The 18,919-nt window shown below is 38.5% G+C and overlaps 1 protein-coding gene across 3 annotated transcripts in view; it reads right to left on the minus strand.

Moving 5' to 3' along the window:
* The window catches only part of RFTN2 (raftlin family member 2), a 100,312-nt gene that overhangs the window by 50,772 nt on the left and 30,621 nt on the right, over positions 1-18,919 (minus strand). For all 3 annotated transcript variants that reach the window (XM_036742485.1, XM_036742483.1, XM_036742484.1), the window contains 2 exons: positions 14,065-14,268; positions 4,479-4,597 (listed from right to left, as the gene is read on the minus strand). In XM_036742485.1, coding sequence (XP_036598380.1) covers positions 4,479-4,597; positions 14,065-14,268 — 323 coding nt within the window. The remainder of the gene's footprint in view (positions 1-4,478; positions 4,598-14,064; positions 14,269-18,919) is intronic.

Here is an 18,919-nt window from a genome sequence, read left to right on the forward strand (position 1 = left end):
AAAGTCTGGAAAGCCTCTACCATGTTAGAAAGTTTTTTTTGCTGTGGTGGTCTCAGAAATAGACTATATCTGCTCTCCAAGGGTTAACTTAACTAACATGGCTTTGGAGTGAGAAATGAGAGAGGCCAAAGTCTTGTAGACTATAGACACACACACGCACACACACACAATGAATATATTTATCAAGAAGGGAGCTGGTCAGCATCTACATGATAGGTGCAAAATGAGGCACATATTTTCAGACATGATAAATGTGTTGATTTGTTATCCTTGACCATTCTTATTTATTATAAGGGAGGCCTTTATGAAGTGGGAGAAGTCAGTGGGAAGTAACTAAAAAATATAAATGTATCTGTGATTGCATTACTTTGGAGGTTCTATCCAATTGCAGTCAATTAATCCATAAACACTTACTAAGCACCTACTATGTGCCAGGCACTGTGCTATGCTCTAGGGATACAAAAAAAGGCAAAAGATAATCCCTTCCCTCAAGGAGCTTACAGTCTAAGGAGGAGACAAAATGTAAACAAATATATATGAAACAAGCTACATACAGGATAAATAGGAAATGTTTAAAACAGGGAAGGCACTAGAGCTAAGAGGGGTTGGGAAAGGATTCCAATAAAAGACGGGATTTTAGTTGGGACTTAAAGCCAGGGAAGCCAATAGTCAGAGATAAGGAGAGTGTTCTAGGCATGGGATATAGCCAGAGAAAATTCCAGGAGCTGGGCAATGAAGTGTTTTGTTCCTGGAACAGCCAGGAGGCCACTGTCATTGGATGGAAGAATACATGTGTGTTGGTAAGCAAAATGGGCTCTTAGCACTTAGTTCAACAAGTGCCCTTGAAGAGTTTGGCTTTGTTTCCTTTGAGTAATTCAGTGTATTTCATTGAGTCTTACTAAGTGCTAAGCCCCAGGCTCTAACCTCTATTACGTGTTAACCTAACCTATGTGGATGTGAACCTCCCAGGGTCCTAAGGGGAGGGGCTAACTCAAGAGCCAATCATAGCAGCCTAGGTTCTGGTCATTCAGATGATGTTTGATGATGTCTGAAACCCTGTAAGAAGAGAAGACAGAGCCATTTGCACAGAGCTCTCACTCTTGCCGGCATTTGGAGACTCCCGGGCAGCTGTAGCTAAGAAGCCCTCCAGCTCATAAACCCGGATGCTGGGACTTTGTTAAACTCTGGTAACTATGTATTGGGATTTGAATCAAACAAGGTCTGTCTGTTGATGTTTGTAATTTGTTTTTATTTGTTCCGAAGTTCAGGGTGCTGGCTTTTCCCCCTGAACTAAGTGAATTGTATTTGTATGCTGAATTAAAGTAAGCTTGTCAACCCCTTAACGTAGCTTTCCTTAGTTAAGCAGATCAAAAGAGCTTGTGCTTTTGCAGCGTGCTGGTAGCATGCTTGTTATTGGGCTTCTGTTGGTCTCACACCCCCACAACAGCTGCTAGACAGATTGTTGAAACAACATGTCAGAGAGTAAGGTATAAGAAGACTGGAAAAGTAGGAGGGGGCTAGGTTATGAAGGGCTCTGGATGCTAAGCAGAACATTTTGTATTTGATCCTGGAGGTGATAGGGAGTTACTGGAGTTTATTGAGTAGGGAGTAGGGGGTTGTAGGTGTGTAACATAATCCTTTGTTTCAGGAAAATCACTTTGGTGGCTAAGTGGAGGATGGATTGGAATGGAGAAAGACTTGAGTCAAGCAGACCCAGTGGCAGGCTATTGTAATAATATAGGCATGAGGTGATGAGGGCCTGCACTAGAGGGTGGCAGTGTCAGAGGAGAGAAGGGAGTATATTCAAGAGATGTTGCAAAGGTGAAATCAACAGGCTTTGACAGCAGCTTGAATATGGGAGGGTGTGAGAGAGTGAGGAATCCAGGATGACTTCTAGGTTGTGAGCCTAAGGAACTGGGAGGATGGTGTTGCCCTCCACAGTAATAAGCAAAATAGGGGCGGAGGTGGGGGGGAAGGTTTAGGGAAAGAGATAATGAGTTCTGTTTTGGACATATTGAATTTAAGATGTCTATTGGACATTCAGTTCAAGATATCTGAAAGGCAGTTGGAGATGCGAGACTGAAAGATCAGTTGAGAGGCTGGGGCGAGATAAATAGATTTGAGAATCAGCAGTATAGGGATGGTACGGTGATATTAAAAAAGAAAGAAAAGAACATGAATAAAACATTTTTTAAAAAGAGGGGTGCTAAGAGACACTATACATGGTGGGCAATGAAAAACAACAAAAAATGAAATTGATTATATCCTGACAATCAGAAAATGACTGATTACTGATGTGGAAAAACATTCTGCTAATAACTGTCTGTATATAGACTACTGACTTGTTAGATAAAAGATCAAAATCAATACCAAATTAGAAGAAAAAATTAAAAAGGAGAAGATATCACATGTAATTGAAGCCATTCCAATGTGACTAAAGCTATGTTCTGATGACGAAAAACAGGAAATGGTTAAAAAGGAAAGACACTGATACAGACTGCTACAATTTTCTCAGGAATTTTAGCCTATGTAAATCAATCACCATAACAAGCAGATCAAAAGAATGTAGAAACCACTTCATCTAGCCAACATCTGATCTCTCTGCCAAATGAGTAGATGTTCTGATCAAGGGCAACAATGGTTTGGAAGATAAACTGGTTTGTCAACATAATGGAAGAAGATGGTGAAACAATATGGCAAGAAGCAGTGGAGGACTATACCTCTATATGTCTTGTAGACACACTACAGATGAACAACATGAATAGGAAGAAGACTGGGCCGGATTGCCTTTGGGAAACTTTTTAGTGCTTTTAATAATCCCAAGAGTCTTCCTGAAATAGAGTTTTATTTTTGAAACAACAATAATCTTCTTCTGATGATGATATTTGGCTGTAAGTCATGGAACAAATTCCACAGTCCACAAAGAATTAAAGAAGCAAGTCACCCAAAGGATGATGAATAGATACAAAGTAGAAATGAGAAGGGTTAAGCATATTACCAATGAGAAGCTGCATAAAAGATATTATTAAAGTAAACGTTTGACTGCAAAGAGACAGCATGGCATAGAGGGCTAGCTGTGGAGTCAGGAATACATGGATGGGTTCAAGTCCTACCTTTGACCTATTTTAGGGGAATTGACAATCTACACTGGTGGGGGGGTATTTCTATACTGGAAATTCTCCCACAGTGATGTCATAGTTCTGGGGGGAAAGATTATAAAAGGAAGTGAATTGGTTATGTGGTGAGAATGAAGGATAACTGATAGAAACCAGTACACTCCATTGGTAGCCATGCAATGTCAAGAGGTCTAGAACTCTTTCCTCTTCCCTTCTTCCCACCTCCCTAGCCCCAATGTTGGGTAGACCTCCTGTGGAGGATTTTTCTAGGAATACATGGGTGAGGTTCATACAGGATAAGAAAGTATGGATGGGACACAATCTGAATCACTAGAAAGGATCACCACACCAATGAAACTGCAGACCTGTTTAAGTATCGAAAATGGATAGTCTGTTAAAATGCAAAACTATAAATAGCATGTGTTGAAAAGCATGGCCTCAGATGCACAACTGAGTTACTTGCACTGGAAAATTTTGCCAGCCAGGCCCTTGACATCTGTTCTTTAGAGTGCATAGCATCCCCAGTAACATCATATCTGATTGGGAAGCATAATATAAATTTCTGGGCCAAGGAAAAGGGAGTATATTTTTTGAATTTCATGATCTTTAAACTGTACCTACAGTGATACTGAAACAACCAATCGAATAAAAAAAATCAAACCGATTGAATGGCGATGGAGAAGTTGATAGAATACTGGGTTTGCAGTCAGAGAGTGGGTCTGCAGCTAGTTCAAATCTGGCCTCAGACAAGTTATTTAACCTCTCTGCCTCAGTTTCCTCAATTGTAAAGGAGGGATGATAATGATAGCACCTACCTCCCAGGGTGGTTGTGTGGATCAAAGGAGATAATGTTTGTAAAGCATTTAGCACAGTGCCTGGCACAGAAATGCTAGTTATTATTATTACACAAATCAAGAAGTTAGTCGACTATGTCATATTTCTCCTTTTGAACCATTTGTGGTGGCATTGTATAGAGATAGACTAAGTGCCAAGAAGCTTTTGATATTTTACTTGAATGTCAGATCCTTTGAGGACATGATGTTATCAAATTTTTAGCTAAATCTTTCTTTTATAAGTTCAACTTTGCCATATCTGACTACACACACACACACACACACACACACACACACACACACACACACACACACACACATATATATATATATATATATATATATATATATATATATATATATATATACACACAAGTGAGTTAAATCTGAGAGAAGACAGCCAAACCATTTTTGATGAACTTTCACCTACAAAATAAGTACATATCTAGGAATAATGAGGCAACAAAAGAGTGCTAATCTAGAAAATGAAAAGTATAAATAAAATTACTGCCAGATAATTGCAGTTTACCTCAATGACAGTCCATTGTTCCACTACAATTGCATCATTTCCTTTCCTGTTAGAACCTGGCACTCCAGAGCCTTCTTCTTCATATATAAATAATCCTTCCAAAGATTTGGACAAATGATCTGTGGAGACAAAGGATACACTTAAGAAAGGCTTTAAATATGTAGTTTCTCATCATATTATTGTCATCCTTAAATAACCTTATAGGAGACTGAAAAGAAAAAAAACTCAAACAATTGGTTAATAAGCACTTATTTTGGTTGCCCCAATTATATCCTTTTTCTTTTTAGTTAGATTATAGTTATTTTCCTTTTTGTTCAAAGGAACCAGACAATGAGCATTGAGTCTCTTAAAGCAGTCTTCTGAAATTAGAAACAACAGGAAATACCTTTCAGCTTGAGAAAAGATTTTGGTTCATGTCACATACTTTGGTTATATATTTTTTAGGCCAGTAAGAGAAACAACAATAATCTTCCCTCCTCCCCCAACCCTTGAAATGATATAATGATGCTACAAATAATACTAAAGCAAAGTTAATTCAAAATACACAAACACAGGAGATAGTATTTAATCCAATGAGCCTAATAAAAAACATTGACAATAGCAACAGGAAGACTCTAAGCAGAAATCATTGTCAAAAAGATTCCTGATGGGAAGGAAGTTATAAGGGAGTGCCCCTCTGACTTGTTTCTTAAATGGTCAATTGTAACCAGCTGTCCTAAACTAGACCCACTTCATGGAAGTAGGTCTTTGTTTCCTATTGGGTCTGCACTAGGGAAGGTCTCCATGGCCAAATGCTGGTTAAGAGTTTGGGTTTTCATGGAACAGTGCATATTCTCATGGTTATATCAAAACTTTGGATATTTATAATCTAAACATTAATGACTTAAAAACTATTATTTCTAAAGAAAGTATTTCAAAATAATTTTTAGTTTTAATTTTTCATCAATAGGCCACAGACATGAGGACTGGATCATTTCTCTTTGACATGACTCAGTCATAGTAGAACACCAAAAAGAACCTACATGGTTTTTGATTATTTGATTATTTATTTAACATTTTAGTTTCAGCATTGATTTCCACAAGATTGTGAGTTACAAATTTGCTCCCCATTTCTACTCTCCCTCACCCCAAGATGGCATATATTCTGATTGCCCCATTGCCCAGTCAGTCCTCCTTTCTGTCACCCCACTCCCCCCCCATCCCCTTTCCCCTTACTTTCTTGTAGGGCAGGATAGACCTACATGTTTTTTGGAGGGATCAAAAGTATCCACTGTTAGTTTGATTTGGTCTCTTAACAGCTGGTCACTAGTTTCCTAAATACAGCAGATATCCCATTTCCTTTAAGTGCAGTGTCTAGTTCCACACCAAAGACTACCAGGGTAGTCAAATATCTTTTGAGTGTGGGCTTAAGGTTTCTCTAGGACATCATCATGCATATGTATTTTGACGTTGATGCAGCTGTATGTAATCTGCCTCTTATTTTGTTCAACATTACATGATGTGAAGATGAAGCCTTTGCGACCTTCACCCTCAGGTTTGTATGTTTTCAACACTGGGGTTTCTGGTTTTGTTGGAAAGAAGTGATTTAAATTCAGTAGGAGATGTCTACCTCCTATTTGGGAGACCAAGCCTTCATGCTGGAGAAAAATCTGCAGCAAGCTGACTCACTCCATCCCAGGAACGTGTAGGACTGTATTTTCATTGGGATCTTTTTTTTTTCAAACAGAAATGTTAATAAGTGAGTGGAGTGGGGGCAGGGGGTGATATTAGGTCAAGCCTGATGGGGAGATTAACATTTGAGGCTCCACAAATACATATAATTATTGGGTATATTGAAAGATGAGTTGACTCCTCAGGTCACTAGGGTGAGATATAGTAAAACTGGAGGGTGTCTCGGTTTTTGGATCTTTCCAAATTGATGGATTTCTCTACATTGTGTAATGAATTCTCACAAAATAGAATAATTTTATCAAACATTTACTCTAATAACTAAAATTATTTGAAAGAAAATTATTTAAGATATAATTGCTAGACTCCAATGAAAATAATTTTATTAGTGGTAACAAAATGATATTTTGAGTCCATCCTGGAGAAACTTTTGGTATTATATATCCCATAAATATCCTTAAGCAAAGACCATCACTATGCTGATATGTCTGTCACTCAATGTGCTCCTCCTTATTTTTCTACCCCATCCCCACATTAGACCCTTAATATTTTTAATATAACAGTCCATAACTTGTGTTCCAAGTGTTCACTTCAAGCTACTACTTTCCTCCCCTCTACTGCCAAAATTCTAGAAAGACAATCTCTACCCCATCTCCTTATCGTCCATTTGCTCCTCAATTCATTGGCATCTGGCTTCTGACTCTACCATTCTGCTGAAATTGATCTTTTCAAGGCCATAGTAATAACCTCTCGAATTGTAAAAACAATGAACTTTTCTCAGTGTTCATCTCCTTTGACCTTTCTGTAGCTTTTGATAGGGCTGACTGTTTTTTTCCTATTTTCTCCCATGACCTCTGTTATGCTGCCATCTTCTGGTTCTTTTACCTGTATGAATATTTCTTCTCTGTCTCCGCTGGTTTATCATTCTCCTGCCCAAGGCTGTGAGTGACTCATAGGCTTTGCCTATGGCCCCTCTTCTTTCATTATATTCTCTCTCAGTGATTTCATTCATTTCTAAAGGTTCAATTATTGTTGATTTCCAAATGGGCATTGCCATCCAGGATGTATTAGCACAGGTCAATCGTCAAATAGCCCTTAGTTTATTTATTTGTAGAATAAATTGTCTGGACTGGATGGTTTCTTCCAGATCTGATGATTCTAGGTCCCAAACTTATCATCCTCCTAACCAGAATTTTTCTGTCCTTCCCAATTGGCCCACTTTTTCTGTTAATGGCACCATCATTCTCCAGGTCATTCAAGCTCAGAACTTTTAGAATCACATTTGATTCTTCCTCTTCTTTCACTTACAGTTAGTTTATAAGTCCTGTTCATTCTACCTCCATAGTGCCTGTTACATGTGGCCCTTCTCTTTACTCATACTGTTGTCACCCTGTTTTGGGCCCTCATCTCTTCCTTCATCTGGGTTATATTTTAATAGACTCCAAAATGGTCAGCCTACCTCTAGCCTTTGCCTTCTCTAGTCCATCTCTCATATTTCATCAATGTGGCTAAACCTTCAAGTGGTATATATTATAATACATCTATATCACTCTTATTTTAGAAATGTTTAATGAAAGATCTACCATAGTGTGGGACAGTGGACTACATTTAGATTCAGTTTAAATCTAAATCTCTGCTACTTGTTAGTTGCACGACATTGAGACATTTTACTTAGTCTCTCTGTGTCTCCGTTTTTGTAGCTCTAAAATCTCAGGGTCCCTTGGAGCTCAAATTGCTATGATCCCATGACCTGAAGGCCTTTTTCTAGGCTTTAACAAAGTATTCTACGGATATCAAAGTAGCCACTCAGGCGGTACGTCCATCTGTTTTTCCTTGCACTTGCTACACAAATGCTTCATCTTCTTTTCTGATTATACATTTCCTGGATGATATCTTTTGTATCTAGTTCTTGAGTGAGCAACATCATTGGTTGCAACGTACTTATGCAGGGTCACTTACAATGCTGATTCTTTGGAGATGGTGGTCCTCCTTGATTTGAGGCAGTATAATATGAAGATTAAAAAGATGGGTTTCTATATCAGGGCACTGCTTGGGACTGTAGACAGAATTGTACAATCCACTTCACTCTCTTCCTCCTATTCAGTTTTGGGCCAAGCACACCGCTCATCTTCAGTCTGTTTGAAATAGACTTACTGATGGCCCACCCACTGAGTTATTTCATCCAGGGTGTTTGTCATAGTTGGGACATTGTTGTTCATCTATTTGCTTTGTCCTCTGCAATTATGAGACTGATCTCTTTGGAGTGGTCGTGATGCTCACTGAAGAGGCTTTATAGTATTTTGGGACCTGAGGCAAACATCACAATGTCACGGGCAAACAAGAGCATTTAGATTCTCTCACAATTTATGGAAAAGGAGCATGATTGCTGAGAGGATATAATAGGCAAATTGCTGAAAAACATTTGGTGGTTCCCTGTTGCCTAAGGCATAATAAACAAATTAATTAATTTGGCATTTAAGGACCTCCACAATCTGGTGCTAACCTACCTTTCCAATTATATAATTAATATAATTTCACTTTTTATGCTCTACATTCTAGAAAAATGGAATTATAGTCCTTTCCCTATCTTGTCCTCTTCCATAACATCCATTTGTGTATATCCACCTGTTGTAATATTTCTCTTTCTTTAAGGGTAACTTAGATGCCACCTTCTCCATGAAGCCTTCCTTGATTCCCCCAAGATGAAAATGTTCTCTCCTACTCAGATTTTCCTAGGGCACTTTAGATCTCTTATGTGCCTCTATCATAGTCTACTTTGATTTAGACCTGTGGACATGTTTATTCCTCCAATAGACAGTAAGCTCCTTACAGGGGCAAAAAAAAGGGAGCAAACATTTATTAAGCATCTGTTGTGTCCAGGCACAGGTAGTGAATGTTTTACAAATATTATCTAATTTGATCCTTGGAGGTCAGGAAATTTATTGTTTTTCACCTTTGTACCCCAAGCACCTAGCAGAACACCTTGGCCATGAAGGGTAATTAATAAATATTGGCTGAATGGATTATGGTGCATTGAAATTAAGTTGAAATAAACATCAAGAGAAGCTTTGAAAGGGAAATCATTCCAAGTGGCAAAATGAAGTCTTAGTAACATTTGTAGAAATAGGGGAATTTATGGATTGCTTTGAGATGCCAGGCTTTTCCTTCTTGTAAACGCCCAACAATATTCTTCCCATGATCCTGTTAGTCATGGAATTTTCCAGTCTATCAACTTTAAATTCAGGGTTGCTCCAAGGAGAAAGCATCAGTGTATGAATTGGTTGCTATGCATGACAAATGATGTTCTGTGCTGATGTAAAAGATCTTAGACTGGAAAAGGAAGTAAGCATTCATTTCACACAGTGAGAGTGAGAGACAATCAGTGTTTGGCCTCGAACAATATCAAGAGATCTAAAGGGAGTACCCTAGCAAGCTGGCTGTTTTCCTTACGGAGGATTTACGGGAGGACATGGATAAGAGTTGCAGAGGACGAGAAAGTAAGAATGAGTTGCGATCTGCACATTGGCAAGAATAACAAACAGTGTTGGCTAGATCAGATCCCTCAGGAAGAACTACAACTAATCAGAACCATGACAAAATATCTGTCTCATTGGAGGCAGCATCCACAGCAATGAGATCAGAGAGCCATCAAAGCAAACAGCCTCTCATAGCACAGTGAAAGGTGGGAGAGAGAAAAAGAATTTTATGAAAAGCTTGAAATGTCACCAATTATGACAGACCATTAAGGTTAAATATATAATTTCATTATATGTATGTATGTTGTATTAATTAATTTGGCATATATATATATTTATACACATATACACACACAGACACATAGATACATACACATACACAAACGCACATATATACGTATATATATGTGTATGTATATACATATATATATGTATGTATTTAACCTTTAAGGATGAAACTAGAAGATACCAAATATGGCAAAGATCTATCAAGGTAATTATCATAAACATTTTCTCCCTCGGTGATAGTGGAAACACCCTACTTGGTATCATAGTCCTTGAAGGTCTACATGAGGAAGCAGAAATTGCACTAAAGAAGACAAAGACAAGAAGAACCAAGTATACACAAAAAAAGTTTGAGGTAACACAGTTTTGAAGAAATTCAGGAGTTGATTCTTAAGAGGGAAGAGAGGATACCAAATAATTGGAAAAATCAGTCATAAACCTTATTGATCTCTGAAAAATGAAATTCGGAAAACATCAATAGCTACCAACCCCTTACGGAGCAGCTAGGTGGTGCAATGGATTGGAATCAGGAAGTTTCAGGAGTTCAAATCTAACCTCAGATACTTCCTAGTTGTGCGACCCCGGGCAAGTCACTTAACCCTGTTTGCCTCAGTTTCCTCATCTGTAGAACAAGCTGGAGAAGGAAATGGCACACCATTTAGGAGTCTTTGCCAAGAAAACCCTAAAGGGGGTCACAAGAGTTGGACACAACTGAAGCGACTGAACAAACCAACTCCTATGCCCACTTTCCTTTATGAGATCAATCTATATACATACTAGGGTATTTTTGATAATGGCATGAGAGCAAAGAGACAGGTTTTTCCCAGTGGCACTCCATATCATACCAGTCTACTTTAAATGAGTGAATTTTGGAGGAGATACCGATACTATTATACCTATAATTTAAAAGCTTCTGACCTAATAAAGCACTACGTTACAGATTCTCCTCCTTTTAAATAAACAGATTTTTTATTAATCTTTTATATTTATATTGCCTGCATTTTCCCTTATATTCCTTCTTCCTCTCCTAAAAAAAACATCACTTACATAATAAAGAATTTTTTTTTAAAAAGAAGAAGAACAGGGGCAGCTAGGTGGTGCAGTGAGTAGCGCGCCAGCCCTGGAGTCAGGAGGACCTGAATTCAAATCCGGCCTCAGACACTTGACACATGTACTAGCTGTGTGGCCTTGAGCAAGTCACTTAACCCCAATTGCCCTGCCCCCTCCCCCAAAAAAAAACAAAAAAAGAGGAAGAATGAGTGAAAAAGACATTTATTAAAGCACTTACTATGTGCCTAGCACCATACTAAGTGCTGGTTATAAAGACAGAAGAAGCAAGACAGCCCTTGCTCTCAAAGAACTCATTAATTGGGGGAGACAATACATAAAAGAAAGCTCAGATGCAGGACTGATGGAAAGGTCTAGAAACCCTAAGGGTATATAAATGGAGAGGCATATGGCAAGGCCCAGGGGTCATTAGATTACCTCAGAGAGTCAGATAACAATGTTAGGGTCTTCAGGGCATAGCAACAGAATAGAGAGTTACCAGTCTGCAGAACTTCAGGAAATAGTGGCAGGGCAAATGTCAGGCCTATGGTAGTCCTCCATCTCATCAGAAAGAATAGAGATGGTGACTCCCATCTTATCCAAGTTCCTGTGAACTGTAAGCTAGCCAACCCTAGTGGCCCAGGTTGGGTAAAGAAGTGAAGGGGAAAGGCAGGAGGGAAGAAAGGATACCCCTCTTTGGTGGCAGGTCTTACTACTACCCAGACACCTCAGATGGGTTTGAATGTTTTAAGAGAAATTGATTTAATCTTGGGAGGCAATGACTGGTTTTTGTTTTCATCGTCACATGAAACATCTATTCCCATAGTGGGCTGACTTTGGTAACATTCATTAATTTAACTCTTTTACAGTATTGCTCATAAGGTCTGAAACAAGTAGTAAGTAATATGAATTAATAGCTCACCCAGGTAGTTTTCAGTGACAGGAATGTCAAATAATGCTGAATTCAGTAACTGAGTTCAGCTGTGGTCCCTTTGAAGTTCTTTTCCAGCTGTCCCAGACATTTTTTCAGTCTCCCTACATATAGGGGTATCTGGAGAGTCTTTACACACTCTCAGTGAAGGCCCTAATGACACACCCAATAGTCAAACTGCCAAAAGGCTGAGGCTAGTTAGGGGCTCTGCTCTTGTAAAGCAGGCTATGTAAAATGTCTAATGAGACATTCCATAGCTGCTGAGAGTGATGATTTTCCCTTAAGCCCTGACTGTAAATAGCTTGGGAAGCTTTGAAACACAAAGGACCCACAGAGCCTCTTTGGGACAGCATCTGCTGAAGCTAATTTTGTTGCAACCAGGCAAGAGCCCAAGGCAAGGGCCGCCTGAGAGAGACAGTGAAGGGAACACTTTTCTTTCCCTTCCAGTAAAAAAGATCACCACCAAAAATTAGGAAACTAACTAAGGGAGGCCCCAACTTGGACTCGAGTTGTATGTGTAATTTTATGAAAGGTAAACAGTTGTCCAACTAGATGATCTGTGAATAGAAATATTGCAGCTACATGTCCTAAAAGGCCCAAACAGAAAAATTCTTTAATAGTCAGTAATCTTCTGTTTGGAGTATACTATTTATGTATTTCAGAGTCCTACATGCATCTTAGTTACTGAGCAATATGACTTACTGACATGAACTTTTGTCAGTTTTAATTACTTACTCTTCCAAAATATTTTAAAAGTAGGACTATTGTAAAATATTTCTATTTAAATAAGTCTTCAACTCTAATTTTGCAATGCAAAATGAATTCTTATCTCATTTACTTTTTCATTTGTTCCTGAGATAATGCTCTTATTCTGGTTTTCTTTATTTCCAATTAGAATAATAATAACTTATAATTGGAAGCCTTCCTAACAATATCCTGTGGAATGTAGCTCAATTATTATTATCCTCAATTAATGAGGAAGAAATTGAAACTCAGAGAGGATAAGTAATTCTTCTAAGGTCACACAATTAATAAACATCTGAGTGGGGATCAAAACCATATGTGCTAACTCTAAGTCCAGGACATTTGCTACCACCATACATCTCTATCCACATTTCTAACCTCCTCACTATCTTTGTCTCGTATCACCCATCTGACCAATTTTTGCTTTTTTTACATTTTCTCTAAAAAATTACTTAGGGTTTTTTTGGGACAGCGAGAGATTAGGAAAAAGGAAGGAAAGCACCTTAAAAGGTCATACCTTGAATTCCATTTTCTTCACCAATACTTACTCATAAAATCCAATTTATAGAAAAGGTCAAACATCACCTATAATATGACACAACTTATCTCCAAACTCTGGATAATATTATATACTTGAACATTAATTACTACATATGGTGATACATACATGATAACACACATTCATAAAGACAATCTGGCCTAGAATAATTCCCTAGATTGATGAAGTATAAATAGAGACAACTAGAGGGGAAAACGAGTTTTATTTCATAAAGATTCTAAAGACAATTACCCATATCTTAACCCAAGAAATATGTAGCTCCTCTAAACATGTAAAGAAAAAGAGGAAAGGAAAACTTTTCAAAGGAGGGAGCAAACTAAGCCTCTCAATTAAAAACATTCAATTCAAAGCTCTTAAAACCATGATAGAGTTTTATTTAGCCTAATTATCTTTTAGATCAATACCTTTCATTTTCCTAGGTTCAGCCATTACACTTTATGAATTCTTAACTTAACTGTTGTGATGACTCCTTAGTGGGGCTATTGTAAACTTTACCTGTGTTGTTCATAGCGGTCTGTTTATTTTAAAAAGGAATGATCAAATGGCAAGTATTTTTTGGAAATGCTCCCCTGGATAGCAGGTGTCCTGTAGAGCAGCTGTCTCACGGCAGTTGAAGGAATTGCTGAATTAAATCTGCATACCTCTGTGCTATTGGCCATCTAATTCCCTTAGAAACCACATCTCCTCATGTTGGTCATGGCACTCCATTCATTTAGTATTTGTTAAGTACTTACTATGTAGAAGGCACTGTGTTAAGTGATGGGACTACAAAGACCAAAAAAAAAAAAACCTAACAGTTCCTGCCCTCAAACACAATTCTTGACACAGTTGCAAAAAATTTCATATCATAAGATGCCTTTTTGAAATAAGACTTACCTTTAGAAGTTTCCCAGGATACAAAAGAATCAATTAAGGACAATCCTTGTTTATAATAAAATGTAGTCAGCTCTAGCCAGTCAGCATCTAATGTACTAATTACAGATCCTTTTCTTGTGACTTTCATTGATAGAATGCCTTCCTGATAGGTCCAGCATGTTGATTCATCATCAAAAACATTGAAGATTGTATATAATTTATTATCTGGGAATGAATATTCAGGAGAGAAAAAAAGAAAAGTAAACAACTTCATCTTTTAGGGAAATCTTTCAAAAGTAATTTAAATGAAAGCAAACTACTTTGATGAAAGGCAGCTAGATGGCACAGTGGATAGAACTCTGGACCTGGAGTCAGAAAGACCAGAATTCAAATTTGACCTGAGACATTTACTAGCTGTGTGACCCTGGGCAAATCACTTAGGCCCTGCCTGCATAAAACTAGGAAAGGAAATGGCAAACCACTCCAGTATCTTTGCCAAGCAAAGCCCGTGGACAGTTGGCCCTTGGGGTCACAAAGAGTTAGACATGACTGAACAACAACAGCTTTGATAAGTGGCTTCTGAAAGTTTTCAGTTAAATCAGCAACATCTTGGACTCACAATAGAAAATATTGATTTTATAGTAGTCAGAAGTGGGTATTGATGGTGAGGCTAAGAACCAACATAGGATTAGATGAGGTAGGGGAAGGAAGGATGACATTCTCTCTCTGCACATTTCCTTTAACTCTTTAACCTGGGTAACTATTTGGTTACATGAACCAGAAAAGAGAAAAAGAAAGTTGGCAGAGAGAGATGCCGCATGAGGTGAGCAAAGCTGGGAAAGTGGTGTGGACGTTGACTGAAAAATGCATAGGTCTGTAGGTGATGGAGAACGCAGTTTGGGAGAGAACTCTATGGATTTTTAGTCAGTAGAAGGACTGAGCTATATTGTCGATTTAAGAATACTGAAGGTTAGATCATGCTTCCTTTATAAATAATGACACATAGTATATTTTTCTCACTGTGACTCAGAAATTTTATGATACAGGTGTTGCCTTCAACTATTAGTACTAGCATTATATTAGGTAGGATTCCATGATATCAGCCGGAAACAATTCAATTTACTATAGCCTTTGCTTTTTTATAAGGGTATTTTCTTTCATGCTAAAAGAGGAACCAGGCCCCTAAACAATTGATAACATGTGTATATTCAGTATTATCCATTTTGGAGAAGACTGGCCATTCTTGATCACTGGAAGCAAAGCACAAAATCACCTGTAATGCAGGTATGGCATGTGTTTGGATCCTATCAGCTTGTTCATATTGTGTCTCCATAGAGAAGATATTAGGGAACAGATGGTGTTTCTCCATATAGAGCAGGCATGCACAACCAGTGGCCTGCCAAAGGATTTTGGGCGGCCTGCGAAAAATGTAGTTATCCTCTACATTTTTTGCAGGCCACCCAAAATCCTTTGGCGGGCTGCTGGTTGTGCAGGCCTGATATAGAGGATACTAGGGATACTGCTTCAAGGAGAATCACGATGACACGTAAGGGTAGTGCCTTGGAGACACATACATGGATGTTTAGTAACTGGTTCAATTTGGCTAACCCACATGGTGAAACAGAAGTTTTTTGAGTGGCTTTGGAGGGATTCTAAAAGCCTTGCAGTTTCCACAACTTTTTGCCTCTCTGCTGGCGCCTTTGCACCAAGGGGAACAAGGTAAGTCCTTCACTCTTAGAGTCCAGTGGCGAGACCATGCTGTAAGAGAAAGAGCTTTGGGGTCTTTCCCCTCTCCATCCCTTATGGCCATAAAATGGGGCTTCTTTTCCTTTATAGGTGCAGGGAGTGGAATCTCTGATCTGAGCCAGGAGAGTGAATTACAGGAATATGGGAGTTATAATCCAGGCTGGGTGTTGTAGTCAGTTCAGTATCAGAGGAATAAGGAGAGATGTTTGGGAGAGACAGCGATCTTAACCCAGTGGAAGAAATTATCTGGGCTGGCTTTTGGTGTAAACTTGATGGAATCAAGAAACTGTATTAGATTTTTAGCCTAATTCTCCCTGCTCCCACTCACTGTGATAGTATGATGGTGTATGTGTGTGTGTGTGTGTGTGTGTGTGTGTGTGTGCGCGCGTGTGTGTATAGTGGGGGACGGGATTTTGCTCTGAGTAGTTCAGGGAAATGTTTGTTCTTGCTGTATCTTTGAATTTCTCTTTTTAAAAGTAGGTGAAGTTACATGGTTAAATGGAACTGAGGTGCTATTCATTGGCCTAAAATGGGAATGACACAGATGGTGGAGGGTTGAGTCAATAGTAATTGAGAGGAGATTGCCCCTCAACCCCTCAGGGTACAGTTGAACCCTGATGTAGCAACCTGACTCGGAAGAGGGCTCCAGAGTACATGTTACATATTTAAATCCTTTTAGATGGATCTGAAGCCATGACTGTACCCTAGCTATTTCTTCATATAGTATTTAGGGCCATTTTCATGTTTAACTTAATGATCACAGAATGCCAGTAAACCTCGATGAAAGTTATCTATCAAGTGGGAGAATTTTTGTCTAAAATTTTCGCATATTGCTTGTAAGTAAAATCTTAAAACAGAAATGACTTTTTCATAGACTTACCCCCTTGATGCACATTTGCAGGCTATGTCTTAGAACTGGTGGATGGTGGCCAATGAAGAAATGACTAAATGCTAACAATTCTCTTATACTGAGTGCCATACACAGTTTGTTAAAATAGTCATATTGCAGAGGACTCTCTGAAAAATAGTTTCACCTTAACCACTTATTCTACTCTTGGAGACTGCATTGCAAAAGGAGTTGGCTTGGAGTCTGTGTGCAAAGGTATATAAGATGCTTGCACCCTCCAAATTAGAAATAGGTTCAAAGGACATTTTTAAGTCTGTTTGGAATTTGGAGCATATAGTTCCATAGGAACAATGCTATAAAACTTAGGTTCTTAGGCTAGTCCAAAAGTCTATAGTACTGAGCTTATAATATAACCAAAAGAGTATTAAAAGTAGTCCTAAAGAGCTTAATTCCAGAATTATAGGACCATGAATTTAGAGTAGGAAGAAACCTTACAAGTCATCTAGACTAGACCCCTCATTCCCATGTATCATAAGTAGCAAAGTTAGGATTTGATCACTAGCCTGAATTCCCAAATCCTTAGCCTCTCTATGCCCCTGAGAGGGATAGAAGTGTGGTAAGGAAGTGGAGACTCTGGCAATTGGACAATATCAATGGAATTAGAGGAAGAAGGTTTTCAGCAAAAAAGAGGTGGGGAGCGGGGTTATGTAGTTGCTCTTCTAACTTTCACAGAAGTATTGGAAAGGAATTTCAAAGCAAAGGGAACAGTAATAGTAGATGATGGACCAGGCAGGAGTTGTCATTAGTGGCAGGGAGGTGTGGTAGAAGGAGCAGTGCATATACATGTCATGTATTCACAAAAAAGAAACTCTCTGAATCCTATGTTAAGTTGGGGACTATCTTTTCTTTATCAATTTTTTAACTCTAAAAAGTTTCTACAGATAGCGATATCCTTTAGCTAGTTTTGTTTATAGATGGCATTGTGCTGACTGCAGCAAGGTCAGGATCTCCAAAATTAAATCCATCATCATTCACAAAAGTTCTGCCTGCCTATGCACACAGGAAAAATCAAATGGATGAATGAAGAATGCCTATAATATGCAAGTGGACAGACAACTGATACAGCTGGTTCATGAGTAGCCACATCTTGGACAGGAGCTGCAGACAATGATGGGTGCCTAGACCTGAAAAGGACAATGGTCTGGATTGTTATGGGAAATTGTGCAGTGTTTTTCATGACCCTAAGCTTCTCTTTGTAACCAAATCCCATATTTTAAACATGAGCATTCTTCTGGTATGGCACTGAGTTATAGAATACCATAGTCTCCAAAGAATTAAAATTGAGGGTCATGGAAGGAAACAGACATGCACATGTTGGGTATGGAGTCTGTAATGTATTTGCAAAGAAAAACTGCACAAGAGAAATGGTTTAATGGATGTGATCAGAAACATATATAACTGGAAAAGAAGGCAGGCCAGTCATGTAGCAAACAAGAAGGACAAGTAGAGCCCACAGTATTCCACAGATATCCAAACAATGTCAAGAGATCCAGGGGAAGGCTCCCAACATGTTGAGTGAATCCCAACATGTGGAGGATTTACAAGATGACCTGGACAAGAATTGCACAGGATTGAGAAGGTATGTGTGGATCTGTTGTGATCTACACTGTTATAAGGAAACATCCACATCGATGAGGTCAGAGATTCATTAAAGTCTTTTATACTTGTAGAAAGATAGTGTTCCTGTTTCACATGCAAAATGGTTTATAGGCTTTCATCATGGGCTCTATTCTTCTCTATTTGTTAAGTGTTTACCACATTACCTGACATATAGTAGGGCTTAATAAATGTTAGTTATGCCCTCCCCTTCTAATTTTTCTATTTTGTATAGATTCCTGTCATATCACCAAAGAACTATTAAGTAATCAAAGGCTGAAATATACAGTTGGGGATATTCTAAAATTTCACTGCAGTGCTGAAATTGCTTTAGATTCAGCATGGAAAAATTTGGCAAATTTGGTACGATTCTAATCTTTCCCCAAATGACCTTAAGAAGATTGGACCTCTGGGTGGTAATTTTCTTGATTTGTTCCTTCTTTGGATTCTACTCTTCTTGACTCCCTTCTTCCTTTTCCCCATTTCTCCAATTCATTTTCCTGCTCATTTTCATTTGGTACACATGCACAAGTCGAGTGCATAGAGGAGGCAAATCTTTCCTGGAAAGGGAAGGTAGAATTCCTGCCTACTTTGCAGGTATTCTCCCTCTTGCTGCGGGAATGGTTA

Source organism: Trichosurus vulpecula, chromosome 2 (assembly GCF_011100635.1).
Source record: "Trichosurus vulpecula isolate mTriVul1 chromosome 2, mTriVul1.pri, whole genome shotgun sequence".
NCBI classification, from domain to species: domain Eukaryota; kingdom Metazoa; phylum Chordata; class Mammalia; order Diprotodontia; family Phalangeridae; genus Trichosurus; species Trichosurus vulpecula.